The sequence below is a fragment of the Tamandua tetradactyla genome, chromosome 2 (genome assembly GCF_023851605.1).
Source record: "Tamandua tetradactyla isolate mTamTet1 chromosome 2, mTamTet1.pri, whole genome shotgun sequence".
Taxonomy (NCBI): Eukaryota; Metazoa; Chordata; class Mammalia; order Pilosa; family Myrmecophagidae; genus Tamandua; species Tamandua tetradactyla.
The window spans coordinates 54,705,600-54,727,732 of record NC_135328.1 but is presented as its reverse complement, the minus strand read 5'-3'; the positions used below and the strand labels follow the sequence as shown (position 1 = coordinate 54,727,732).

The following is a 22,133-nucleotide window of genomic DNA, read 5'->3' as shown; positions in this document are numbered from 1 at the left end:
TGTGAAATATAACTGTTGTGGTTTGAAGTTATGTACTCCAGAAAAGTCATGTTTTCTTAACTAATCCAATCTTGTGGGGGCAGACCTGTTGTTTAGGGTGGAAACTTTGGATTTTTTCCATAGGGATGTGTCACACCCATTTGTGGATATGACCTTTGATTAGATAGAGATGTGACTCCTCCCATTCACGGTGGCTCTTGATTAGTTTACCAGAGTCCTTTCAAGGGGGAAACATTTTGGAGGAAGCCCAGACACTTGGAGAACAGAGTTGACAGAGATGCAGACATTTGGAGGTGCTTGGAGTGTCTTTAGAGAGCAGATGCCTAAACAAGGACGTTTGGAGATGCAGAGCCCAGCAGCTGTCACCAGGTGCCTTCCCATGAGATGCTAAGCAAGCCAGAACCCAGAGTTGTGTCCCAGAGGAGCTAAGTGAAGGCCCAGAGACATTTAGAGAGGATATCAGAAGCTAAAAGTAATGGAACCAGGAACAAGACCAGCAAACGCCAGCCACATGCCTTCCCATATGACTGACATCAGCCTTCCTTGAATCAAGATATTTTATGGGGAGTTGCCTTAGTTTAGACATTTTTATGGCCTTAGAATAACTTCTAACTTAGTAAACCCCTTTATAAAAGGCAACCTATTTCTGGTGTATTGCGTTCCGCAGCTTTAACAAACCAAAACCAAAACACATAGAAAAAAAGTGATAAATTTCAAAGTACATTTTAACAAGTAGTTATAGAACAAATTTCAGTGTATGGTATAAGTTACAGTTGCACAATTTCAGACATTTCCTTCTAGCTACGCTAAGACACAGTAAACTAAAAAGAAATAGCAGTATATCATACTCATTGTTAAATCCTATCCTCTCTATTGCAATTCCTTCTTCTCCTTTGATCCTTCTCCCAGTCTTTAGGGATATTTGGGCAGTGACCATTCTAACTTTTTAATGTTGGAAAGGGATGTCGACATTATGGAGTAGGGAAATGCAACTGGTTGATGTTCTTGGAGAGACTGGTACTCCAGGTTTCAGGGCTAATCTGGCCTAGGAACCATCTGGAGGTTTCTGAAAAATAATCTTAGTGAGTGAAACTTCCATAGAGTCTCAGATAGAACCCTTGGTATTCTTTTTTTTAATTAGTTTTCTCCTTTACTTTTTTTTTTTTTTTTTTTGCATGGGCAGGCACCAGGAATCAAACCCAGGTCTCCAGCATGTCAGGTGAGATCTCTCCCTGCTGAGCCACCATGGCCCAGCCCTTGATACTCTTTAGGGTTTACAGGTTGGAGCTTGGTATGGTATGGCAGTTAGCAATATCTAGTTGAAGCTTACATAAGAATAATCTCCAGAATAACCTCTTGATTCTACTTTAAATCTCTTAGCCACCTGATGCCTTATTTTGTTACATTTACTTTCCCCTTTTTAGTCAGGTAGACGATGTTGCTCCCACAGGGCCAGGGCCAGGCTCATCCCTGGGAGTCATGTCCACGTTGCCAGGGAGACTTATACCTTGGACGTCATGTCCCATGTAAGGGGGAGGGTAACCTGCTCACCACTTTTAAAATCAGTTTCTCACTGAAAAATGGAGTAATTGGTCGAGTTGTTGTGAGTTCATGTGCAGAAAACACTTAGATCATAAGTTCTGGAAAATAAGAGCTGTTCTTTTGTCCACACATTTGCTCCTAACCCCATCCATCCTGGTCTTGTCAGATGTCTCCCCATAGTGGCCTTCCTTGACTACCCGGCCTAAAATAGCACCTCTGTTGCTTTCTATCCCCTCACTCCTGCTTTTAAAAAGTGTAGCATTTATTTGCTTCTTTGCTTATGATCTTCTGCATAATTAAGATGTAAGCTTGTTAGCTGTTGTTTCACTAAATCCCTCTTCAACATAGTTGAAGCTCACTAATTTTTTTTTTATTTAAGAAAACAAACAATACACTTATAATCACCAAAAATCTTAACTTAGTTAGCTTAACCATAGGCATATTTCAATAAAGTATCCATATAATCATTGTAGAACATTATGTTTGCACAGTAAGTTTCATAAATCAATTTATAATTAAGGCAACAAGGAAAAAATCTACGAATTCAGATAGCAAAGTTATTAATTTCTAAGTATTAAACTCTAACTTAGATACCATTTGATCAGCTGTCAAAACTGTGAATGTTCTCAAAATACCAAGTAGAAAGATCACACATATATCTGCATTGCTATAATAATGACCTGTGTTACTATAAATATTTTCCTGATTTCGGGAAAATATAAAGATACAAATATTTTTACAATTAACATGTTAAAATCTTAAGCACCTAAAATGGGTATCTTAGTTAAAGCTCACTAATTTTTGATGGATGACTGAACAATGAGTACACATTGGGCGAGGGCCCTGAACTCCTAACTGCTAGGCATATGTATTTTAAAAAGCTTAGATGGGACAGTATAACTAGGGCGCACTCTGTCGTGGCCCTTTCATACTTGTCCCACTCAGTGTTGAGGTCCATAGAATCAGTTGCTTAGTCAAGTTTGGTCTGAAAGTAGTGAGTTACAAAGGACAGGAGGTGTCAAAGCCTGAGTAGGGTAGTAGAGAGATGGGAGCCTTCCCTAAGGTGGACTTTGCATCCTCTGTCACTGTCATGGTCCAAATAGAGCAGAAATGGTTGCCCACTGAGTAGAATGGGAAGTTTTTCCAGTCACGTTGTTTGTTGAGCTGTTTCTAGTTTACTAGGCTCATTTGACTTCAAGTAGGTTAAAAAGCTGCTTCTTTTATTGATATTGCTTTCAGTGATGTCTTGTTTTACTTATAATAGATATAGGACTAGAAATGACCTCTGAGAACAGTGTTGTCCAACCCTGTCAAATGGTGAAACTGATGCCCAATGCAGGGAAGTGGCTTCCAAGGCTGCATAGCTAATAAATGGCCAGGGCTTTCTCCTACAGTTATTTATAAGGGTGACAGGATTTCGAAGGGCTATGAATTTGGGGACAGAGAGAGCACTTCCTCTGCTAGAATGCTCTCACAATGCCAGTCAGATCTTCATGGAAAAGATAGGAATCAAGCTAGAAGGTGAAGAGCTGTTCAGCACAGGATTTTTTTTTTTTATCTCTTTCTAAGGGATATGCACTGAGTTAGGGACTGCGAGGGGTTGGGGTAGGTAGTAGGACATGGTCCATACTTTTCAGATACTGTAGTCAGTGAACTTATTTTCTGGGGTCATGAACCCATATTGAGCATCCAACGAAATCCATGAAAATGCACACAATATCCAGGGTTCACTGGCTTCCTGGATCCAGTCCACTAACAACTCCTGGTTTAGTAGGTCTTAGAGTCTATTGGGCATTGACAGTTAGGTTTAATTTGATTAGCTGGAGAGAAAGAAGGCATGATATGGTGAAGGAGTGTGTTTGGGCATGATATTGAATCTCTGGCCAAAGTAAAGTATCTTCTGTATGGGGAACATGGGAGGAAAAAGATGGAAAAGGTAGTTTTGGAGTCAGACTCTGTTTTAGTTTGCTAAAGCTGCTGGAATGCAATATACCAGAAATGCGTTGGCTTTTATAAAGGGGATTTCATAAGTTACAAGTTACAATTCTAAGGCTGTGCAGATGTTCAAATTAACAAGAGGATACCTTCTCTCAAGAAGAGCTGATCATGTCTGGGGTTTCTCTGTCACATGGCGACTTCTTCTGTCCCTCTCTCCCAGTTTCTGGATTCAAATGACTAGCTCTCGCATCTCCAGACGTGTGTCTTGATTTCATCTCTCTGCTTTCTATTGGCTCTGAGCTCTCTCTCCATGAGCTCTTTTAAGGACTCCAGTAAACTGATTAAACCTACCTTGAAGGGGCAGTCGTATCTCCATGGAAACAACCTAATCAAAAGATCCCACAATAATTGGATAATTGTGGGATTAGAAGGACATGGCTTTTCTGGATTAGAAGGACATGGCTTTTCTGGGGTACATAACAGTTTTAAAACCAGCACAGACACCCAAGGGTCTCAAATGTCAATCTGGGCAGTTGAAACTTCATTTGTTTGTTTGTTTGTATTCTGTATGATGGGGGGCACATTTCATTCTTTTTCCATGTGAGTATCCCATTAGTGCAGCACCATTTATTGAATTTTGGGGGTGGTGGTGGTGGAAAGTGCATGAGCCAGAAATCAAACCCAGGTCTCTTGCATAGCAAGTGAGAATCCTACCACTGAACTACCCTTTCACCCCAAAGACTTCATTCTTTAATTATCCTAGGAAGCATGAAGAGTTCAAGAGGTATTCTTCATACATATTTAGAATTTTTCCCAAGTATTCCAAATGTCATAAAATAAGCAGAGGAGTAAATGACTGTTCACTTTTGAAAACATAGTAGAATACTAGATGGAATTGATGAAACTAGAATCTGGATTTTTTCTCTTTGAAGTTCTTCTGGGTTAGATTTAGTACCTGGCCCAGTTCTGACTTTGAAAAGAGTAACAAATAAATAGCTTCTTTAGAAGGTCAAGGTGTGATTTAGTAGTGAGGACTGTGTTCTGATGGCCCTTCCTATAATGAACAGCGTTTTCTGCAGTGATCCCTGGAAATCCAGAAACTATCTTATGTGGGGACCTTGGAATTAGAGGTTTAAGAGGCAAAGTCTGACCCCTTGAATTTTTTTTAAACTTTCTTTATTGTAAAATATACAAAGCAAAGAAAGAAAAAAGCTATTTTCAAAGCACACTCCAACAAGTAATTACAGAACAGATCCTAGAGTTTGTCGTGGGCTACCATTGCATCATCTCAGATTTTTGAACCATGTAGTGGGGAGGGATTAATTTTCCTTGCAGAATTGGGCTTAGAGAGAGAGAGAGAGAGACCACATCTGAGCAACAAAGAGGCTTCCTAGAAGCAACTCTTAGGCCTCTTTATGGGTAGTCTTAGGTTCTCCCCAGCAGAAATGAATCTCAAAATTCAGGGCTTGGCCTATTTTCTTGGAAGTCCCCATGACCCCTTGAATTTTTCAGGTTAGGTTAGACTCCAGGAAAGATGAGCTGGGTGAGTTTGCAGTTCATTTCTGTAGTGTGTCACTTTTAGGCCTCCTAGAGAGAGAAACAAAGCAGCCTTGTTGGGCATACAGAGTCAATATTCATTGAGGATTAGCATTTTGTTGTTGTTGACACATGCCATGCCAGAAATAAGGCACCTGGCTGGCTGTGGAAAAACACCAGACTGGAAGTCAGTGATTGAGTTCTCAAAGTGTATGAAACTTTGGGGAAATGTTTTGCTTCTGTGGACCTCAGCTTCCCCATTATATAATAAGGGACTTGGGCTAGCTCAGTGGTGGATCATGGAGCTCTTCCAGAATGGACCTTGTTTTCCCAGAAAATGAGTACATAGTTTAGCCAACACCTTAGAAACCACCTGAAGCCTATGAGAGGAAACTTTGAGCCTATAAGGTTTTCCTCAGCTGACACCAACCCGCCCCCACAGCCCCCTACCCACCTACCTCTCTACCTGCCATTTCACTCTCCATTCTTGCACCTCCAGCTACACAGATCTTTTGCACATGTTGCTCCTCTCTACTTCTCTTGGACAGCTCGTACTCATCTATCAAAGCTCACTCTTCTGTGATCACCCAGTTTACGTTTTCCCTGCTAGATACACATGCTTTTGCTACCCTGAACTCAGCACTGATCACTGTAGTAACTAAGTGATTCTTTATGAATGTTATTTGGCTCCTGTCTGAATCCATGCCAGATCTAAGTTCCATGTGGTGTCAGAATTTGTTGAATGAGTCTCCAAGGCCTCTCCAACTGTGACAGTCTGAGACCCATCTGTGGGTGTGTGAGTGCATCATGAGAGAATTCCTGAGCTTGTGTTTCCTGTGACACACTACATGCAGTCTGTCTTTTACCTTTGATGATTTCCTCTAGGGCTGGGCAAATAAGTCACTTGAAAGCAGAGTCCAGAGGGCTGTGTATGGGAGCTCACACCCAGAAAACTGGCTTCCAGACATTCTGCCTCAGTGCTCTGCCAGGCCTGACCTCGAGGTGGGTCGTTCCCTTTTGTTTATGTTCTTGACCTAACTGAAACTCCCACTTGGAACATTCCCACAGTGCTTGATGCTTCCTTGTATTGTTGCATTTTTCTCCAGAGGGGAAGTGACCAACAGCAGACTTTCCTCCCGGCAGACAGATTCCATACACAATGCTTCATGTTGGCTGTTAGGTACCCACCAGAAAGTCCTGTCTTGGTCTCTTTGCCTCTGAGTGGGTGAATGTGCACATTACGGGGATCCACTGGTCTTTTCCTTTTGACCAATGAATTGCTGACTTTTTAAATAATCTCTCTCAAGAAGTGAGTAGTTCTTTGCAGAACTCTATGACTTAGATTTCTTCTGAATCAAATAGTATCCTGCAGATAGGAGGCCTCTCTGTAAAATGTTTCAGGAGCCATAATACTAAATATTCTTCTAGTTTGTCACTTTCCACAATTAAAATATTATTCTTATGGTTCAAATGTTTGTAAATGATAATTTGTTAAATTGCATTAAGGGAATGAGTTATTTACCTGAATGTGGCAGCAAATTTTACTGCAATTTGAAAGAAAAAAAAGCCCTTGCAAAGGTTAATACTTTTCCTTTAATGAATTACATCAAAAGCTGGAGGTTTATAGGTAGGTAGTATAATAATAAAAGCAGCAATAGTAAGTTATTCTTTAACAAGTGCCTGCTATGTGCCAAGCACTTTTCAAACATTTTAATTAACCCTTTAAACTATCTTATGAAGTAGGTGGCATGATTGCATTCATTTTACGTGTGAGATATAAAATAAGGTCCAGAGAGATTAAATTCTATTCTAAAGTTGCCTGGGTAGGACATGAGAGCCCAGAGGTTCAAACCAGACCAGCTCTTCTCCAAAGCCAGTGCCTCCCCACAGCTAACTCACTGGGCATGAGGACATAAGTAGCAGAAGATTTCTTAGCCAAGGATAAAAATTCTGGCTGTCTGATCAAGTATGTAACCTTGGTCCTCTCCCTTCTTCAGTTGCAAACCCTTTATCTACAAAATGGGGAAGGAGCTTGTTGGAGGAGATATCTTTTTAAGTTTCTTTTGGGCTTACCATGCTGTGAGCCAGTGATTTGGAGCTTGTGGTACTAATACCTTTAAGGAGTAACTTTGGTAACACATGGCCAAATATGGCCTGATTGAAAGGAATCCTCAAAGCATTTGGGCCAGACATGGAAAAACACCATATTGGTTATACAGGGAGCTTCCCACTTGTGGTGGCATTTCATTTTCTATTAGTCCTGTCTAAAATCTCATGTTACCTCTATAAGATGCACATTGGAGATGGGTCACTTACCTGTCTTGGATTATGAGTATATTCACCTTGGGGTTGACTCCAAAAGATTTTTCAGAGTTGAGAATCAGTGAAGAATACTTCTCAATAAACTATTCTATTTATGCCCCTCCTCCACCGCCATACACACACATATCATCGCCACCACCACCACTAGATTTCACATTTGAATCATTTTGGGAGTCCATGGTTAGCTGAGAAACAGTTGAACCACAAGGCCCTAATTTCATAGCTTTTCTCTGAATAATTTCTATTTTGTATAAAAAATTGATCAGTAAATTATTTGCTTGATATTTGAGATGCACTTTCTCTTAGGTACGGTAGACCCCACTAAGAAATGGCAGAGACTTGATTGCAGGTTCTCTAAATGCACTGCACCAGCTCTGAACCCATTGTCCTAAGAGGGCATTGGCACTATGAAAAATTGACTCAGAGGTTCTTGACTTCAAGGGTTTACAGACTAATAGAGGAAATTGAAAATATAAGGTGAAGCTCTAAGGCTGGGGAACCTTGCCTAAACCAAGCGGTGGGGGAGTGTGAAACAATGGTCTGGGTAGGTCTAGGTCCTCTGACTCTCGCAAGCAAAGGAACTTTTATTTATGGATCAGAAACTGACTGACATATTCTAGGGAAAGGGAGAATCAGTGGGGGTAGGGGGGAGGCATGCATGGAATTCTCATTTGTTCATTTATTTATTCCTTCATCTATCCATCCATTTGTTTGTTAAACGGATCGTTATTAAGCACCTTCTGTGTGCAAGGCATTCTGCTGAATTCTGGACTGTACCAGATATTTACTAAGTTGTTAGCCAAATGTTCACAAATTAAAGTTTTCTTTAGGTAAAGTAAGATGCTAAAATGCCAGTTCATAATTAGAGCCTTTTTTTTATTGTGGTTTTTGAAACTATGTGAACTTAATGTCTTATGGAAGAAATGAGGTCAGATCTGGTGTTGAAAATCTGCCTAAAGAAGACTGTTATAGTACTTAGTAGAAACAAATAAATGAAATCTCTGTAGATTTTACTAAAAGGGTAGGGGTGACAGTTGATGAGAGGGAGGTGTGTGCTGAGTTTAAAAGTTGGGTATTTTATCATATCTTATGTTTCAGTGGCCCTCTCTTGTGTGGTAGTGATTCTAGAACTTTGCTCTTTCTCACTTTGTGGTTGCACTTTGGTTTGGTTTTAGTACTATGTTCACAGTGGTCTGGTGAGGGAAATTGAGAGGTGGAAGTAGTTCTCATACTTTTCTTCCTGGTTTGTCATTGGAGGGGTGAAACTGACCTGTTCTGTTTGCTTTTCCTAATTTGGAATCTCTGGCTAAGATCTTGAAAACATGATTTTTCTATTTATGGATCAAAATATGAAGCCTTAAGGTCTTGAGATTTGAATTTAGCACCATTCATTTTGCATAAATTGGCAAGATTATTTTTCTTTTCCTCAGAATAGGCAGGGGCTGGTGTAAAATGATGGCTATAGTGCTTGAAGTTGTAAAAAAACAACCTAAACAGTCAGAATCAGAATAGCATTTAGTGCCTCATAAAGTCGATCTCTTTGGATTTGTTGGCCTTTTTATTTTTCAATGTTGTCTTCCAAATTGTACTCCAGTTCTATACTTTGGTCTCATATTGTACCGTTTACTCCAAAGGGTGAAATTCACTATGTGTGCCTTTGGCCACATTGGCTGAAGCCAGAAATCTGTCATCTGAGCTAACATAGTTTCACAGTCTAAGATTATAGAAATGATGGTGTCATAAATCTTTACCAAAGGCTTCCTAAGTGCTATGGGCAACATGCTAAGCACTTCACAAACATCATTCTTTTTGGGGGGTGGGGGGTGGGGGAGAGTGATGGTGGTACACAGTCCAGGAATCACACCAAGGTCTCCAGCGTAGAAGGTAAGCATTCTACCACTGAACCACCTGTGCACCCACATCCTCCTTCTTTTAATCCTCATTATGGCTGAGGAGATGGAACTGGACTCAGGCCCACTTACCGTGAGGAAGCTGAGGCTGCTGCAAGTGGCATACCCAGGGTTTGAACCCAAGTGGTTGAGCTCTAGAACCCACATTCTTACCCACCAGGCTACAGGGATCCTTTCTAAGCTTTTCTAACCTCTCACACTAGGATTGAAAAAGTGAAATCTTTCCATTCCCCTTGAAGTTTTCTTCCTTTCTACCAAAAAGTATATAATTTCATGCTTTCCCTCTCTCCTACCCCACCCCCATCCCCACCCCAGAAGCTTATTCACAGTTCAGGTAGCATAACAGTTTTTCTGGCACAATTGTTCCCTAAATGGAATAGAAGTTTGGAACTCGAAGTTACAGACTATTATCTGTGTTTGTCCTCCATGGTCTTTTCTTCTTTAGAAACTGAGGTATTGTTTGTGTTTTGATGCTTTTTTTCCCTTAGAAACATGGTATTGATGAGATTAGCTTGTTTTCTTTGATGGGACTCATAATGTAATGCTTTTCCACATTGGTCTGAGCCAAGAAACTTAAAATGATGGTATGATATAGGGTCTGTGTGATACATGTTTCTTGTGGCACATCCTAAAATTTTCTCAAGGGAAAAATAGATGGATATTGTTTGGAAATATAGTTCATTCTCTGGGACTGTTGCTATGCAGATGAGTAATAAAATGTCAAAGGAGGGCTGAGGGAAAAGCTTCTTAATACAGAAGAGCTACTGAGACTCACCGGTAGAGCAATAACAAGCCTTTTCTTCTGATTTCCTCTCTGGAACTTTGAAAGGCAAAAGGCAGATCCCTTTCAGAGTAGTAAGGCTTTGCCAGGGCTCTGCCACCCGGTGATTTGGGATATCTGAAAGATGAATCTGCTTTTAGCTAGGGACTGGGTCTGTAATTGCTGGTCAGCAAAGATACGAGGGTTTGGAAGTACCCTGTGACCCTCTGGCTCTAGAATGGGCAATGCTATTGAAAAACAGAAGCCTGTGAAACGAAGCCATCTGTGCCCTTGGAAGCAAGGTAAGAAAGATCTGGGCTTTGTTTCCAGGAGAAAGGAAGGGGGTGGCATTCTGTTGGGAGATTTTTGACTTACAACCAAAGCTGAAACTGCTTAGGGAAACCTTTTCCAGACCAAAAACTTTTGCAGGCCAGCATAATTTAGTGAAAATTAACAGAGAGTTCTCAAGCAATAAAATAATTCATATCTCAATATGTTGTTGGCTTGGCTTGGCTCAGAATTTATTTTAGTTCTAGGTGTCTTATTCAGGTGCAGTGTATTGTGTGTCTGTTTATTGAAAATTTTCAGTTTTAAAAAAATATTCCAGACCAGAAATTTCATATCCAGGATTTTGAGTCTCTTGTGATTTTTTTTACCTAGAGAATACTATTATTAGTTTTTAAATATTTAGCACCTTTCTTCCAAGGAGTTCAAAGTACTTCTGTAAAAAAAAAAAATCTCATATTTACCTCCGGACACCCATGATGTCAGGTGGCAGCATCTGTTAATACCTTCTCTGTGTCTCTCAAGGGTGTGTGTTAATTTCAGTTTTGAGGAGGAGGAAGCCAACACGGTCACAGACCAGTGCAGTGGTACATCTGGGACTGGGGGTCCTTTTAACAATGTCCCAGGGCGACTCAGTCTTCCAGCACAGGTTTTGTTATTAACCCAGAAAACCAGGAGTTGGCAGACCGCAAGATTTCATCAGGTCTGTGTCTCTCCCTCCACTTGCCAAAAAAATTGCCAATAGCCTTCAATCTATAACTGTTCAGTCATAACTGTATTTGTGAGTTTATGCACAGAAAAAATAAAGTGGAAAAATACATGAAAATGTTAACAGTAGTTGCCTTTTACAGTCGTATAGTGGATATATTTTTTTTTTTCTTAAAAGGGAAAAAGAGTTGGGATGATAGTTTACTGTCAGATATCAGCCCCTCTGGTTTTATGTTATTCTCTGTCCAACATGCTACTTTGAAGAAATTACCTTAGTGGTCCTTTATTGGATCTTAATGTGACCAAAATGCTATAAAAAACATGTGGAGAAGTCATGAAATTTGAATATACTGAGTAGAAGATAGTGAGAAATTAGTGTTAATTTTATTAGATGTGATAATGAGACTTATGTAGGAGAGAATGCCTTCTTTTGGCCAGTCATACTGAAATGTTGAGGGATGAAGTGTCATGCTGTCTACAATTTACTCTAAAATGGTTCAGCAAAAAAAAACCCCAAAAGGAAGGGCATACAAGTAGGCAAAATAGCATATGTTTGGCAAGTGTTAGATTCTAAGTAATGGATATAATTTTTATACTTCCTTTAATGTATTTTTAAGAAAAAAATTTTTCAAGCTCCAAGAAAAAGAACAATTGCTATTTTTTACTCTATAGTACAGTGTCATTCAGAATGAATCTTTGCAGAGATGAGTGTTTACTGAAGTGAGTTTGGATTTGACAGTCTTCTTCAGTACCACGTGGTAGTATCTCTAGCTACCTGGAAGATACTGACCCTGTGATTCAGAAGTACCACTTTTACATTTAAAACGTGAATTTAAATTTAATGTATTTACTAACAGGTTCTCCTTAGAAAATGTAGTAGTTAAAACTTCTTAAAATTTTCATGGGAAACAGCTTTGGATTTATAGATAAAATTAAAGATTTTATGTTTAATATTGTTATTTTGTTTGTTTGTGTCCAGTAATTTAAATGACACAATTGATTATAAGGATGACACTGTCAATAATAGGGATTTCAGGATCTGTAGTGAATTGGGAATAAAAAGAACAACTTGTGGTCCATGATGTTTAGCTTCACAGATCCTGTTGACCAGGTATATGTCTCTGCCATTGTAGGGTTTTGTTTATTGGTTTGTGCAGGCTAGATCTTGATATGGCAGCTTGTCTTTCCAATCCAGAGTACATCTCAGAACTGAAAGCTATTTTTCATTTTGCACGAAGCCCTGCTTAAGGGCACAGAATGACGAGGAGGTGGAATAGTCCTTCACAGTCTGTCTGTCTTTGTCTTTAAGATTGTTTTTGTTTTGGGAATGGGGTTTTAGAACAATATTTAGGAACTGAATTTAATGAATCGTGGGCATCGTTCCAACCCTGCTCTAAGTGCATTTTCCATAGTCCATGTTGTGAAACGTCCCTTAGATGACCAATGGCACATGCCTCCAAGACAAGAATGTGATGTCAGTGTCTGTTTCAGGGGTACGTGTGCAGTAAAATGGGGCCTTGTGTGGATTTGCTACAGGCAGCAGGAGAAGCCCAAAAGCTGCCCCTGTCTTCTGCCCAGACTGTCGTCCTATATTGGCAGGTGCCTTGGAAAATTGTCTTTAACCAAAATCAGAGACATTTGCAATTAAGAAAGTCAAACCCAGAATACATTCTGAAGGCAAATTTAAAGAAAATCATTATCTTTTAGATTATTTACATTTCTGTTCAACTTGGAAAAGTTGAAAACTGAAGTGACAGAACACTAGTGCAAGAAACATGAATCTCATCACCTCTGCCTATTGTCACCCTAAAGAACATTTTACACCTATTAGAGAAACTTCTCTAATGATCTCAACCAGTGCAGGAATGTTCTCCAAGAGGGGACCAAAGTTATACTGCAACTTGTTCCTTTTGTTTTTCTTATAGTTCCCAGGACCCAAAACAAAAGAAAAAAACATACTCCTCTCTTTTTTTTCCCCACAAAATAATGGATGCTTTCATGATTTATAAATCTGATCCATTTGTATTACTATGGTGAGCTCTAGCAGGACCATACAAAGAAATAGGATGGGAGGCAGAATAATGCATGGTTTACAGTGGGATCCTGAGAGTTTCAGCCAGAGCTCTGCCCCTGACTTGATTTGCCCCCTGACCCTGAATAAATGAATTTTGTAATCACAAATTGTCTCATTCTCTCACAGCCCTTTTCCCCAATGGCTGGCCTCCAAATGACTGTTTCTTATATTATTTATTTTCTTTATAGGCCTTACCCCAGACTTTAAAAAATTTATCCTCATACTATGCTACTTGATTGTAAACTACTGAGGGCCCAATATCTTGTTGTGTTGCTTATCGTTCTGTTCTCAGCACTAATTCCAGGCATGATATTTGGTGCACTCCCTGCATACAGTCTGTCTGCTTAGAGGCTGATTGAAAGAGCGAGTACCCTTGATAGCCATTTCACCATAAGTGTTAAATGAGGTAGAGCACATGAAAGCAGGTGCATAGAACATGCTCCATTAATGTTAGCTGCCAGTTAAATGGTGGTTATGTGGGGCTTGAAACTTTCATTCTTTGCCTTTCTGTGTCCAAAGTAGAGACGTGGGGAATGAAGACAGGTATGTCTTCCTCTATCTTATAGCAGTTCTGAATTTATAAAGAGTAAATTTATTGCTAATTGCTCAGATTGCAAAAAGATTCCTTCACAAAAGACTTAAATTCTAGAGTCAACATTTAGTTGTTAGGTCATTGAACTAGACACCAGAGGAAACTTTCAAATTTAGAGCTAAAACAAACTTCTCTAAAATAGACCCATAATTCTACCCCAACAGAAGGCCCCTTCCTTCTTTCTTTCTCTCTTTGTTCCAGAAATAATCTAAAGGGTTGTTTACTGTGCTCATTTTACCTCCTGGGGAGTACAACGTGAGCAGAAGTTTTCTTGAGAATTAAAAATTGCAGCCATAATTACAAATTGAATTATCTCCTTCAAAAATCCCAGCATCTAGGGGCCATACCAGTGTGGTAAGTGGAAATGTTAATGATTTGCATGTTTGTACACAGCGTGGTTGTGAGTAAATGAAATTAATACCCTCAATGAAAGAACTAACTATAAAAAAGTAACTTTTCTAGAACTGGCAATTGTGGGGCTTTGTTATGTTGGGAAGTAGTTTGGTTGGGTTGAGGTGGAACTTGGGGGTTGGGTTGAAGATTTGTATTAATTCCACATGCTCTCTGGTTTCGTAGCTATAGGGGCAAATTTAGGATTGTTTGGATTCCAGCCAGCAACAGTGTTTGGACTTGCCTCTACAAGCTAGCTAGCAAAGAAGCATATGGGGCAACTGTACGCCTGTGAGCCAGATAATTAACATTGAATGACTTTTCTGGCCAGTGCTAAAACTAGCCCTCCTCCCGTGATCTGGTTTCTGGTTCTTCATTCCAGTGTTTTGGGGCTGTACTGATTTCTTTTCTTCTTGTGTCAAATTCTCAGGACTGGGTATTTGCTTAGTGCCTTCTAGCTAATTTAAGAGTAGGTTAAGAGTGGAATTAATAACACCTACCTCAAAGGATTGGTATGAAAATTAAATGAGTTAATTCATGTAAGATGGTTATAACCCTTAACATACAGTGGTAATTCTTATTATCAAACATTGCACAATAGAAAGAACCCTACATTTACTAGGTTTATGGACTTGGAGCATAGGGCTGGTTCTGTCCCAACTAGCTCTGATTTTAGGTAACTCTGTACCTCTCTCACTTGAAGGGATCACACTCCAGATGATCTTAAAGATCCCCGTTGGGGCTGCAAATCAGTGATTCCAGTATTGGTCATTGCTATTCATATCAGTAACTGTTGGAGTGTTCAGTACCTAGAGAAAGCATCAGGTCTGCTGAGCGCAGTGGTCACATGAGTGCTTCTTATTGTGTTTAATTTTTTGAAAAAAGCAATTGTAGGACCAGAAATAATTGAGTTACTCTTAGTTAACAAGAAATTAAACTAACCAATACAATCCATTTTCCCTTTTCTGGGTACTGAAGTGTTGAAACATTGTTGTTTTTCTTTTCCATAGTTACATATTAGTACATAATTATAGAACATGAACTCTGGAGCCATATGCCAGGGTTGAATCTTTGCTGTCCCACTTTCTAGTTGGACAACCTTCAACAAGTCAATTAATTTCAGGGCCTCACTTTCCTCTTCTGCAAATAAGTACCTCATTGAACTGTCTGAGAATAACGATATTTGTACATGTAAAGTCTTAGGGTGCCTGGCATATAGTAAGTGTCAAAAAAATGCTTATATTATTGTTATTTTTAGCGTAAGTACAGATAAATTACATTTTATTTAAGTTGGAAAGATGTTACATTATTAAAGAAAGAATTAGAAAACATTGAGAAACTCCTAAAAAGAAAATATCTCCTAAAAAGAAAATATGTTGACAATCTAATTCAGGGCCAAAGTGAGTGAGTAAAAGTTTCAGCTGTTACCATTCTTTTTCAGAGCTCATACGCATGCATGTATGATCTTCATATAGTTGTAATCAAGTGCAAATAATTGTAATGACTGTGACATCCTATCATGTTAATGTTCAGTAACTTACTAAATCATTCACCTGCTGTTGAATATTGAAGTTCTTCCCCTTTTCGCTATTGTAAGGCAGCAACCAGTAGCTCATTTGTAGAATTTTGTAATTCTTTTGGATGCTTTCTTTAGGATAAGCTCCCAGAGTAAAAGTTCTTAGCAAAGAACATAGGAGTAGCTCATACCATGTTCTTTTCCAAAAGGGATATATCAGTTAACATTTTCATGAGTGAAGCATAAATGTATCAGTTAGCCACAAACACATCAGTGTTATGGTGTTATCATTTTGAAACTTATCCTCTTGTAAAACTTAAGCTACACTTAGTAAAATCATAGTGATGAGTTATCTCATGGCAAAGGGGCTCAGGGAAAGGGCATGGGGAAATTCAAAAGCCATTATCAGTGCTAAGGACCCATTTTTGTTAACAAAGTTGTATTTTCCCACAGTCCTTTTCATTATCCTTGACTCCTTCTCATTCAAGTGCTGGGTTTCATAGAGAGAGAGATGAGATTTTATTTAAAAACACCTATTTCTCCATCACAGCTTTTTGTCTTCTGCCTCACAGAGAGCAAACTATTTTTATTTAAAAGTAATAAAACTATAACTTTTATTTTCCTTGCATGAAAGGGATAGAGTGAGCCCAGAAATGTTATCCACATTGTTAGTGTAACATTATTAGTGTGACTAATGACCCAATGTGACTGAATGACCCAACTCTTCCTTTAGCTACTTCTGTTGAGGACTGACTCATTATCATTTTCCCAAACTGCTTATATAAGATGGATACACCAACTGGGTTATTAAAATAGACTGCTATTACGGGGGTGCAGGGTAGTTCATTGGTAGAATTCTCACCTGCCATGTGGGAGAACTGGGTTCGATTCCCAGCCCGTGCACTTCCCAAACAAACAAAAATTCAACAAATGGTGCTGCAATAAGGAGATACTCATATGGAAAAAGAATGAAGTGTGACCCCTGCCATACAGCATACAAAAAAAAAAATAGACTGCTGTTAGATGGCTTGCTGTGAGGGTGGTTTGAATCAACTGCAGGACATGAAGGTGTTCTAGTAAGCAAAATGAATGGCAGCTGTGTCTCTGTGTTCAATAGTGAAGTTTGAAACCATGTTGGACATGATCATAAGTTTCAGGGTAGGAGAAAAAGTTTTAAAAGCAAAGGATTATTTAACATGTTTATGAAATCACAAATGTGTTAAGCTTGAAAGAATGGTAAAAATCTTCTAAAATGATTCCCTAATTTACCAACGAAGAGTTTGAGGCTTAGAGAAATTAAATAATTTGCCTCAAGTTCTGTAGCTAGAACTTTGCCTCAAGCTTGTGGCATAGAGTCTGCTATGGTAGGATAGTAATTTGACAGTGATTTAATAATAGAAAATAGTACAACACTTTGGATATAGCTTTTAACTAGTTTAGAAGAAGAAAAATTTAGGTCTTAAAATATTAATCTGAAAAAAGCATATTCATATATTTAATAATGTAACATTTATATATTGTACCTAGCATATATAATATGATATAATCTGTCAGTAACAATATTATAAGGCTGATGGCTTCCAGTGTACCAGACATAACACTAAAAAGGTCTATGTACATTATATCTTCTGTTTTTGAGCAGTTGACTGCTCATACCTCCCATAAATCATTTTTGTTTTGTTTTGTTTTTTAATTAAGCAAAAGATCAGATGTAGAAAATGGAAACCATAAGTTTTAAGGAATTTTTCTCATGAGAAGTATGGGGTGTTGTTTTGGGTGTGGGTAAGAAAAGGGAAGGAAATTTCACTTTGTCATCAGATATTCCAAATTTAGAACAATATCTAGCCCTACCCATTGGTTTTTGGATATGTTTTACCCTGGGAACATGCGTAAAATACATTTCCGTGTTTGGCTATTTCTTTTCCAGCTGTATTGAGGGTGTCGCCATTATTTAAGATAATAGCAAAGGCCAGTGGCACTTTCTATCTAATTACCTTTCAGCAGTTGCTTATAAGGCACTTGATTTCAGACGTCACTTCATGCTGAAATACCAAGAGGACTGTTTCAGGGGATCTTTGTGGCCTACGGCAAAGAAGTTTGCCTCAAGACAGCTCATCTACATTAGGGGTGGGTAAACTTGTTAAAGAGCAGATAGTAAATATTTTAGTCTTTATGGGGCCATGAAGCAAAATCAAGGCCATTGTGTAGGTTCATTTAAATGAAACAATTAAAAAATGTAAAAAACCATTCTTTGCTTGCAGGTTATAAACAGGCTGGTGGGTTTGGCCTGTGAGAAGAAGTTTGCCAATCTCAGATGTACATGGTGTTTTTGGTTCAGGTGCTATTGCCCTTGCTGTTACACAGGCATTTGAAGAAGGTCAAAGAATCTTTGAAGGTTCAGGCCAGAAGAGAACTTAAATATTTTCCAGCAGCTTTGTTTTCGTAATTAGAATTACTTACCTGAGTCTTCTGGTTTCTAGTCTAGCATACACACATTCAATTCATCAATGAAAAGGGCTTGATGGTCCTTCTCATCACCAAGATGATGAAAGAATAAATGATGGAAGATTTGAGGGACCTGATACAATTTAATGTAGAAGTGTTCAATAAATGATCTCCCTTTATCATCAAATCGGATACAGTACTAAAAAAATTCATGGTTTATTTAGTCATTCATTGATGAATGGCCATTCATTCAACAAAGATATATTGATGGGTCCTCTGCCAGCCACTGTCCTAGGATCAGGGGTACAGTCATGAACAAAATGTAACGTCACTGCCCTCTGAAGTTTATGGTTTATATATTAAAAAGTAAAACGTATAGTCTGTTGATTGTTAGGAAGGAGATAACATGTTCAGGGCTCGGGGAAGGGTTTGTTAATTTTATGTGGGATAGAAAAGAAGGAGTGCTGAGTGATAAGAATTACAGTGAGCACTGTACAAATCTGAGCAAATGCAACCTAGGAGAAGGAATGGTTGAGTACAGAGGTCCTGAGATGGGAGTGACCCTGCTTGTTTGAAGAGCAGTGTGAGGGCCAGTGGAGCTGAAACACAGTAGACTCAGGGAAGAATAATGGCAATGAAATGAGGGAGTAACAAATCCGGTATGGTCCTGTAGGTGATTATAAGGACTTTGAAGGTAGAATCAATAGGATTTGTTGAGTGATTGGGTATGGGTTATGAGGAAAAAAAGCGAAGTCGAGGATGACTATTTAAGGCCTGACCATCTGGAATTTTGGGGTTATAAATAGAAGAGTGTCAGTAGAGCAGATTGGAAGGAAAGACCAGGAGTTATGTTGGGACAGAGTTTGATTAGATATCTATGAGGAAATAGCCATTAGGCAGTTGAGTATAAGAATCTGGAGTTCAGGCAAAGAAAAGCACCCTTTTTTGAGAGTTCTTGGCATGAAGATGGTGTTTAAAGCTTGAGACTAGATGAGATTGTCAAAGAAATGAATTTGAGAAGATAAAGTGTCAATGGGAAATGAACCTTGGGTCATTCCAGCATTAAAAGGTGGGAAAGATGAAGAGGACCCAGCAAAGGAGACCCAGAAAAATTTCTTAGTACAGTAGGAAGGAAAGCCGGAAACTGTGGTGTCTTAGAAGCCAAGTGTGGAAATTGTTAATTAGGAAGAGGGAGAGAGGGAACGATTGATACTGATAAATGATGCTGATTTGGGTCAAGTGAGATGAGAACTGAGACTTGACCATGGGATTTAGTAACGTGGAAGTCATTGGTGACCTTGAAAGAACAGTTTCACTGGAGTGTTGGTGTTGAAAGAGGGTTTAAAAGAGAATGGGAAGAGGGTGGGCCGCGGTGGCTCAGCAGGCAGAGAAAAAAAAAGAAAAAGAAAAAGAGAATGGGAAGAGAAGAATTAGACACAACGTGCCTGGGAATTTTTTTGCAATATTTTGGTTCAAGAAGCTAAGATACGAGGTGGTAGTTGTGGAGGGGAGTGAAGTCAAGTGAAAGTTTTTTTTAAAGGGAAAAATAACGGCATTACTGAATGCTGTTGGGAATGATCTGGTTGAGAGGAAAAAATTGATAATGACTGGAGAGTTGCTGCACAAGAGAGAAGTCATAATTATAATAACTACTATTTATTGGTTATTACTTTATCAGTTAGATATTGCTAACAAACCAGCCAGTATTCAGTGACTTAAAACAGCAACTGGTTATTTAGTTCATGCTTCTGAAGTTGGCAGTTTAGTCTGGTCTTCTGGTCTTGGCTAGGTCCCTTGTGTGTTCAGTCAGCTGCTGGGATGACTCATAGCTGTGCTTCCAGTGGACTAGCCCAGATTTGCTCACCTGGCAGCTGGTGGGTTTCTAAGAGAGCTCAGAGGCATACAAGGCCTCCTGAGGCCTAGACTCAAACCTGGCACAGTGTGACCACCTCCTCATTTTATTGATTAAAACAAGTCACAAGCCCAAACCAGATTCAAGGAGAAGGGAGAGAGAACCCACCTCTTACTGGGAGAAGCTATAAAGTCACCTTGCACAGAGGAGGGGAATACTTGTGACCATCTATGAGCTGAACATGTTGCATTTAATTATCACAAGAGTTTGTGTGACAGATAGTATTATCTTCATTTCATAGACAAAGAAACGGGTTCAGTGAAGGTACAGTAAATTGCTCAAGATCACACAGCTAGTATATGGTAGAGGTGGGAATCAAACTTAGATCTTTCTGATGTCCAAGCTCATTTCTTAGCCACTATTACAACAGCAGAATAGTGTTACCTCCTCTCTTTTCTTGCTAGCCATAGGAATATATATATATATTTTGATAGATGATTATCATCCTTTAGTCAGAATGGACCAAGGGAGGTGATTATTTTGTTGTGGCTTACATCTTTATTATATGGGGATTGGACAACTGCATTTATTAGAATCTGATTGAGATCATAATGATAGGTTTAAATTACAGATTTATTGATGCAATTCATGTCTCCACTCTCAGCTGGACCCTCAGTGCCATTTGACAATTTTTTAGATTTTCCTTGGTCAGCTTATTTTTCTGTTCCTTGCAGCAGCCTGTCCAGAAAGACACTCCTCTCCACAAGTCCCCCTTTAAAACTCCCCTCCATTTGACCTTCATTCCTGCCTCATAGAAAAGCTAGTGGCACAACTAAGAATACACAAAATTTTGTCTTCACTCCTTCGTATTTCCTATGTCTGCCTTTATCTTCATCTCCCTCTTTCTGTCTCTGACAGGACACTGTGCCTCTAGTCCAAGGATAACCCCCTCAGCTCAGGACCACCTCCCTCCAAAACTTGCCAAACCCCACATCTTTTTCCTCAGCCAACTGAACATCAAGCTTTTTGAGGGCAGAGCCCAAGAAGAGGGAAAATTTCAATTATGTCAGGTACTTTGATTCTGCCACTGATTATGTAGCCTTTGGCAAGTCATTTCCCTCAAGTTCATGAAATTTGAGAAGAGGTCACTTAGGGTAACTAATTCTGTTTATGTCCATAAAGGAAACCCATGACTTAGAGCTCAATTTTGAGTACAGTGGCTATCATTGCGTCCTCAGTCCTGACCTCTGTGTGTATCTGACTGCCTTCAATTTGCTGTCTAACCTACATAATTCTCCTTGCCCTCTTGTCATTTGGTGTCAAAACCTTTTTGGCCCCGGAGCTAGAGCAGCTGCTGTCCCCTTAGCTCATTAGGAAAGCAGCTTGAGAAATAGTTGGTCTATGTGATGATTCCACAGTCTTAGAAAAGGTTATTTTTGATTGGAAAGGAAAGACCACGGTGAAAATATCTTTTAAAGCTTTTTTTGGTAGAGAGAGTAGATTAGTGAGTAATTAGGTTAAATCAGGCATTTCAGATCTCTGTAACCGTGCTGGTAGGGAGACTAGGAGCTTTGTCCTTCTTTAAAGTCCCTGGATTATTGGAGTCCCAGTGAGCTGAGTCAAAGGGAGGGAGACTATCCCTTGGAGGAGAAGCATTGGGGCCAGGAGGGAGGGCTTCTGTTCGTCTGCTGTTTTCAGCAAGTTGATACTCAAGTTTCAGGATGCAGTTTGTTTTTATTTTTATGTACTTTACTGTAAAAGTCCTATTACTTATTTATCATGTAACCTTGGGAAAATTAGTTTCTGTGAGCTGTAGTTTTTTTGTCTGTCAAATGAAGGCAGCTAATAATACTTACTTCAGTGAATGTGAGGAGGAGTGAATGAAAGAATACTTAGCAGTGCTTAGCATAGAGTTAGCGCTCAATAAATGTTGCTAACATAAATAGCACTCAATAAAATAAAATATTTTAATTATTTCATAGACTTTGCATTTTGTCTTTTTTATGTTGTAAATCGTTGGTTAAAGACTTTTCAGACTTGCATGATTGCTGCATACTTTAAAGATATGTCCTATAGTATTTCTTATTCATTTAATCATTCACTCACTGACTCTATATTTATCAGGTACCTACTTATGGGCAAGATACCATTGATTATTTTCCTTTTATTCAGGTTATGACGAGGTGTTCATTTCCTAGTAGTTGGCATTATAATATTGAAAGCTACAGTTTGTTGAGCACCCGCTTCACTTACTCAGGGGCAG

The 22,133-nt window shown here is 39.1% G+C and overlaps 1 protein-coding gene across 5 annotated transcripts in view; it reads left to right on the top strand.

The window, feature by feature from the left end:
• The window catches only part of RAPGEF1 (Rap guanine nucleotide exchange factor 1), a 195,786-nt gene that overhangs the window by 25,998 nt on the left and 147,655 nt on the right, over positions 1-22,133 (top strand). Inside the window, exon 1 of one of the 5 annotated variants that reach the window (XM_077147291.1) lies at positions 1,171-10,310. The exons of the other annotated variants lie outside the window; for them this stretch is intronic. Within the exon in view, the coding sequence (XP_077003406.1) occupies positions 10,247-10,310 (64 nt within the window). The 5' untranslated portion in view covers positions 1,171-10,246. Of the gene's footprint in view, positions 1-1,170; positions 10,311-22,133 lie in introns of those variants that run through there. 5 annotated transcript variants of the gene reach the window in all.